The sequence below is a fragment of the Triticum urartu genome, chromosome 5A (assembly GCF_056163025.1).
Source record: "Triticum urartu cultivar PI428250 chromosome 5A, HENAU_Tu73, whole genome shotgun sequence".
Lineage (NCBI taxonomy): Eukaryota > Viridiplantae > Streptophyta > Magnoliopsida > Poales > Poaceae > Triticum > Triticum urartu.
Window position 1 is genome coordinate 574,275,480 of NC_141877.1, and position 6,436 is coordinate 574,281,915.

General features: G+C 40.6%; 1 protein-coding gene across 2 annotated transcripts; it reads left to right on the top strand.

Annotated features, from left to right (window-relative positions):
* Positions 1-287: 287 nt before the first annotated feature.
* LOC125510672 (Chaperone DnaJ-domain superfamily protein) lies at positions 288-4,654 on the top strand. Of its 2 annotated transcripts, XM_087521801.1 has the most exons (7): positions 288-672; positions 928-1,776; positions 1,897-1,982; positions 2,470-2,604; positions 3,055-3,400; positions 4,081-4,254; positions 4,439-4,654. In XM_087521801.1, the coding sequence occupies exons 1-5, from the start codon at positions 397-399 to the stop codon at positions 3,230-3,232; spliced, it is 1,524 nt and encodes a 507-aa protein (XP_087377927.1). In that variant the 5' UTR covers positions 288-396; the 3' UTR covers positions 3,233-3,400; positions 4,081-4,254; positions 4,439-4,654. The 2 variants fall into 2 exon arrangements, with proteins under 2 accessions (XP_087377927.1, XP_048531874.2); XM_048675917.2 differs by having other exon boundaries at positions 4,081-4,654.
* The last annotated feature ends 1,782 nt before the right edge of the window (positions 4,655-6,436 follow it).

Below are 6,436 nucleotides of genomic sequence, written 5' to 3' on the forward strand. Positions count from 1 at the left end.
AGCTTTTTTAATGATTGTCATTTTATGTATAAAAGTAGAAATTTTAATTACGAAGCTCATAGATTAGCAAAACACGCTTCATCGTTTGGTATAGGTTGTCATGTTTGGTTAGGTCTCCCATATGATCCTATGACAATAGTACCTGTAAACATTCAGACTGCTGATTAATAAAGCGTGTGTTTTGCCTAATAAAAGCAACGCGCTGCTAGCTTCTCAGCCATCCACGTCATTTCTTCTACTACTCCTGAGTGAATAACCTTTTTTTGCTCAATACAAAATTTGAGAGCACGTCTATTTCCGTCCAACCTCGCGCCGCTAGGCGGCCAGCGGCCATCGGGGTCACTCCGCCACTCCGGCCCCACACGACAGAGAGACAACAGCGGCAGCAGGTTAATAATGGCGCTTCGCGCGGCGGAGCTCCGGCGACTCCTCCTCCTCCGCGGCAGGGCGGTCCTCCCGCTCCCGCTCGCGTCGCGCTGCCGGCCGGCGAGCACGGCCGCCCGTGACGACGAGGGAGCAGGGGGCAACGCCTACGACGTGCTTGGGGTGGGAGAGACGAGCTCCTCCGCGGAGATCAAGGCCTCCTTCCACCGCCTCGCGAAGGAGACCCACCCCGACGTCGCTGCCGCCGCCGGTTCCCGCCGGTTCCTTCAGATCCTCGCGGCCTACGAGGTATCTGTTCAGTTCGATTGCTCTAGTATGAATATATGATATGGTACTAGTCAATCAGACCGTGTGGGTTCTAATTTTGCCACCGGTTGTGGATATGCCCAAATCAATTGTTCATTTGGGAGTTGGAAATTACTTCAGTGCTACTAGTATTTTTGTTTTTGTACTATTTGCATAGCATAGGTCACTTCACTACAAGAAATGTAATATTTCGCATACTGCTCATGAGACATGAGCCTTTTTTTTACCATGTCGCAGATCCTATCCGATTCGCAGCGAAGAGCTCATTATGACAGCTTCCTGCGCTCGCAGAGGCTAGTTATACAGAAGCATCCCAGGCCATCGCAATATGTATATCCATATCCATATAGTTCAGGCATTGTGATGCCTAGAGAAAGTAATGTTGTCGAGTGGCTTAAATGGTACAGGCTCACTGTCGATGACATTGTTACAAAAAAGAGGATTGCGACGGGTTCAGGTTATTTCGATAGACTTGAGAGTGAACTGTACTCTGCAGTCCATGCTGCATACTATGGCCCCGAGGTTGAGTCCACGGATCTCCTTCCTGATTGCTTTGAAGCCGAGGAGAGGTCTGTGTATGAGACACCTGAGCTATTGCACCTTGTATCTGGCCGTGACCTGCTTGGTATTGTCAGTCTAGTGGATAGCGTCCGAGAGCTGTCTGATGCTTGTCGTGAGAAGCTGACACATTCTGGTTCTGGAGCCTGCGGCTTTTGTCCAAATGTTGCAGTAAATGGGGAGAAATGTTCAATACCTAGGCATGCAGATATTCACAAGCAAGAGAATGAGGATAGTGACAGTATCCCATCAGATGCCTACAAGGACATTGAATTGCAGATATGTGGGAGAGTAGTGGCCACTGCAAATAGGAGGCTCAAGTGCAATTGCATTGACAATTCAGACATGGAAGATCACATACATGTTTTTCTTGTTCCAAATGAGGTGGTTGCACCTGATGTGACACAAGAGCATCTCCTCCTTGGAACAATCACTGGGTTGGACACCAGTGGAGAGGAAGGATCTTGCTGTGTCTATGATGGCCATGGAATAAAGACCCATGTAATTGTTAAGCACAGGACACTGATGGTATGCGTGCCTTTCCCACATTCTATTAGATCAAGTATATGTATGGTTCAGTGTGGAATTTAAGTGCACATTTTAGACGGCATTTTTTGTTGGATATTTCTGCAAATTTGTATGTTGTAGGTTAAACACATGCACTGGTATCAATTTGGAGATGAAGTTTCACCCTGCGAGTGTCGATGTAGCAGGGCTCGGTTGCCACCCAGCAGGTATGTGTTCCTTTCTATGTTGGGTTCTACTCATGCTGCATATTATGGAACCATGAGATTTGTTCCATGCATCAACTGTCTTGGTGAAAAGACTGGATAGGTGATCTTACATAGGTGTTCAGTTCACAGTTACTATTGTTGGAATGATATGCATGTTCACTACTGTAGTACACCTTAAGGCAATTCTTTCTCTCATCCCATTTGTTTAGTGGTGAAAATGTTCTTAGTGGAAGAATTGCCGCAAAACTAGCAAACTCAGAATGCTCTCTGAAAGTAAATAGGAGCATAGCAGCAGCATCCAAGTGAAACACGTCTTGTCAGTTAAGGGTCTTCTTGCGCAAAGAAGATAAAGAATCAGTAGCGCGTTAAAGAATTGTACTACTACTGCTCAACAAGTGCACTGTTTTTTTTAAATTATTTTTCACAGGTAAATTGTTCAACAAAATGGATTCAGTGCATATTCACCTGTGAAGTTCTTTGCTTACAGGTTTTGGCTTTTTGAGCCACGGTGTTACATGCATGACACTGGTGGTTGGTACATCGAGACATTTGGGAGAGACAAGAAAGGGAGGACAATTCCATCGCCGAGACATTGGCATGGTGTCAATGAACATTCTGAAAAGTAAGCTTCATAAGGTCTCTTATTGCCTAGGTTGGATTGTTTGGTTGATCTTCCTTTTTTCTAGTTACATACTTACATCTGCGTAATAAGGCAACATAATAATCTCACCAATGTTGGTAATTTCCTAGTTCTGCAGTTTTATAGTCAAGCTTATTGTCCAATATTTTCTTGTCTAGCCAGGCTCTTGTATAATATGATACATGTCTTTCCAGATTTAATTTGCACAAAACCTCATAGGATGCATTCATATGAAAAATATGTTGAAACTCTTGCTTCCAGAACTTCTCTTTTGTGGAAGCTTGAGTTGCAAGGGCTGCAGATCATGACTTATGTTACTTTATGTTAAGTAGATGCTTATTAATTATTTTATGTTAAAATTTACTTGTGTCACTTTGTTGATTCTATCTATTCATTTGTTGCGTCATTATGCACTTAAAACCGAAATGGCAGGAGATTGCATCCAGCACTGTATCTGGTGGCTCTGGCATACAGATCTTTAGATCTTGAGGATGCTCAAAGAAGAAAATGGAGCTTTAGGAGTTTCCTAGAGCTGCAGTTGTCTCATATTCTTCAGTTAAGCAAAAAAATCTTTAGTGGTAAAAAAGGAGTTGATATGGGAGCACCATGAGAAACGAGCAGCAGTTTCAGGAATTCAATGTTCTTGTTTGACAATATCTTTGTGATCACTAAAACTTTCTGAGGCTGTTCACTATTCTGCATGTTTGACGTAAACTATGCTGATGTCTGATGTCCGGAATTACAAACCGATTTCCATGAAATAGATCATCTTACGATGGTAAGCTAGCTATACCCTTGACATTCTTGCATCATGTTCTTTGTTCCTTGCTTGAACTAGCGAATAATGTATTCTTTAGAAGAGCACCCGCCACTATACAACTAAGAACCCTGAATCAAAAATGATATGTTGAAAGGTGAAAGAACTATAGTCTAAATTTATGTAAGCATCTCCACCTGCCATTTTCATAGTGCGTAAGTTAATCTGATCCCTAGGGACACTTCTCTGAACCTTGGTGTGAAATTTGGTCCTTTGCCCTTTAATCTTAAACTGGGAAAATCAATTATATGTTGCTGGAAATGTTTGTATTTATGGATATGTTTCACAGAACATATAATTTCTGACATGTCACTACAAATCTTCAAAGCACATTTTATGTGTTACTCCCTCCGTCCCAAAATAAGTGTCGTGGTTTTAGTTCGGGACGGAGGGAGTATTTTACAGTGGCATAAAAATTTCTTTGAATTTGGCTGTTGCATATCTATGCATTTTAGTTGCATGTCTAACAGAGTAACAGTGGCATGCGGGAATTGACCATTTGTATGCTGATTTTGCAGTGGCATGTAGTTTTTTCATAGTATTGGTGTCAACATTGTGCACATGTTACATGCTTGTATTCTGCACATGCGTATGTATGTTCATAAGTATGTTAATCTGAACTTATGTGGAATATCCTACAGCCATGCTCTTTCATCATATTCTGGCGTGGCGCCTGGCGAAGAAAGTGAGGTGCCAGTTTAATGGCATATTAATTTTACCACTAGAGCAGTAGACAACAGGTGGTGGCACCTGCTGGCTGTGCCATATTCGGCAAGACAAGGCAAAGCTGGTTGAGCTAGCATTAACATCCTAAGGTAGTATGCCACTTCGAAAGTCATTGCATTCTCCGCTGCTATAAAAGTTTAGTTTTTAACATTTCTGGAGGCCTAGGGTTAGGTTTATCTATTTCCCTTCCTGCAAAAAAAAAAAGGTTTATCTGTTTCCCAAAGTATAATGAGTACATAAAGTAGTATGTCTGATGGCAAGTGCTGTTCTCAGGAAAATCTTGCGAATTCCCTCAGGAGTGAACTGACTCACACATGCTTTGATAGATTGTTAATGTTTGAGTCAATGAATTGAGCTCCACCTGATGAAAAACCGCCTTTTCTTTTATCCTTGTCTACTCAAAGTCTTGAAGTATCTTCACCTTTTGCTTTTGGGTACTGTAAAGGATACAGAAGGATCCCAACATAGTTGATTTACAAATTTTCGGTCTATCGATTGTCTGAAGAGTACTGAGACAATTTTCCTCAGTGGTCAATCTGGTTAAATACTTCGAGTCTGAATGGTCAGTGGGGAGAGTACTCAACTTAATGGCAAGCAAATTGTAGTACCTCGGTGCTAATTTGTGTTGGAAGCTTTTGGTCTTGTTTGATTTATCCGTTCTGATCTGATATATATGCGGGCTACAGCCTACAGATGCAAGTTTGAGAAGTGTGATCAGCCTTTTTTGGGGGGAGAAAAGACACCCAATGGGCATCTTATAGTATCTGATAACTATTAAGGAAAACAATAGACATTATACAATGGAAACATAATGTAGCAGGAAACGACCAATAATGAATAAAATTATATCGAAAATCATATAATGAATAAAAGTGCATACAAAATCATAATGGTCGTCCTCTTCCTTCAATTATACTCCACAGTTGGAGTTTGAAAAACGCAATGTACGGGCAGCAAGTGTGATTAGGTCCTTGGTTTGTGCTTTGTATTATAGACTCTGGCTTTAGTGCTCCAAGTTGTGGTCTCAGCCTCTTGGGGGACAAGTGTACAGACGGTTCAATATGAAATATACTGACTTGAGAGCTGTCAGGTATCATGGGCGAAGATGGAACTGCGAAGCCCTTACAAGCATTTGAATGGTTGAAATCTCCCACGGGCTTTTAACTGTCTGCAGATCTTGCAGTTTTTCTAACACAGTAAATTGTTAATATATGTTGGCCAGCTCTGATGTGGACTTATTCCATATGAAATGTATTCCGTCTGTTCAAAATGAATTGAAATTTCAGCTTTGTCCTAAGTCAAACTTATCTGTATTTGACCAAGCATATAGAAAAGGTATGCTAATATCTACGGCATCAAATATATATAATACAAAAGTATATTTTATAATGAATTTGATGAAACTAATTTGATATTGTGAATGTTGATGTACTTTTCTGTAAATTTAGTCCAACTTGCAGAAGAATGACTTGACGACAAAGATAGAACTTCCATTAATTTAGAATAGCTAGTACTCACTCCGTCCCAAAATAAGTATCTTAACTTTGTACCAAAGTTGTATATTAAAGTTAAAACATTTATTTTGGGACAGAAGGAGTACAATTTAGGAGAAGGAATCTGTAAACAGATTATGAGCGGGTTTTTGGCTTTCTACCGTAGAAACTTTTGGCCACCGGATATCAAAATCCAAGTTTGACTTTGTCAATTTTAAAACTTCACAACTTAACTCTTTTGCACTCCACATTGTCGATCCGCATGAATAGATCACACGAATAGGCTATAATGTGGAGTGTGGACTATAATGTGTATTACAAATACCGATCCCATGACAAACCAAATGAAAGCTTATTTAGATACTACTTAAGATTTCATGCATTTACGAAAGTTCCATCGAAACATTTATTGTGCTCTAGAAGACAATGGTAAGAGACGATGCACTGAGAGAGTGACCTCTAAAAGACAATTGTTATGTTTCAAATATAGACTTGCATTTTTGTAAGATTGTATGTTCGTGTTTTGTATATTTTCTAAAAAAATTCTATGATTTTGTAAAACACTAAAGATGTTGATTCCTCCCGGTGCATCAAATACTTTCCCGACGCTGATTTCTTTTTCGAAAAGGAGGATTACCCCGGTCTCTGCATTGAGCGATGCACACAACCATATTTATTGCGTTATTCGACAAGGCCTTACAAAATAAATACATAGATCAACTCAAAGACACCTTCCTGGCGAAAATTGCCGCCCTACCTACAAGATTGATGATGTGCT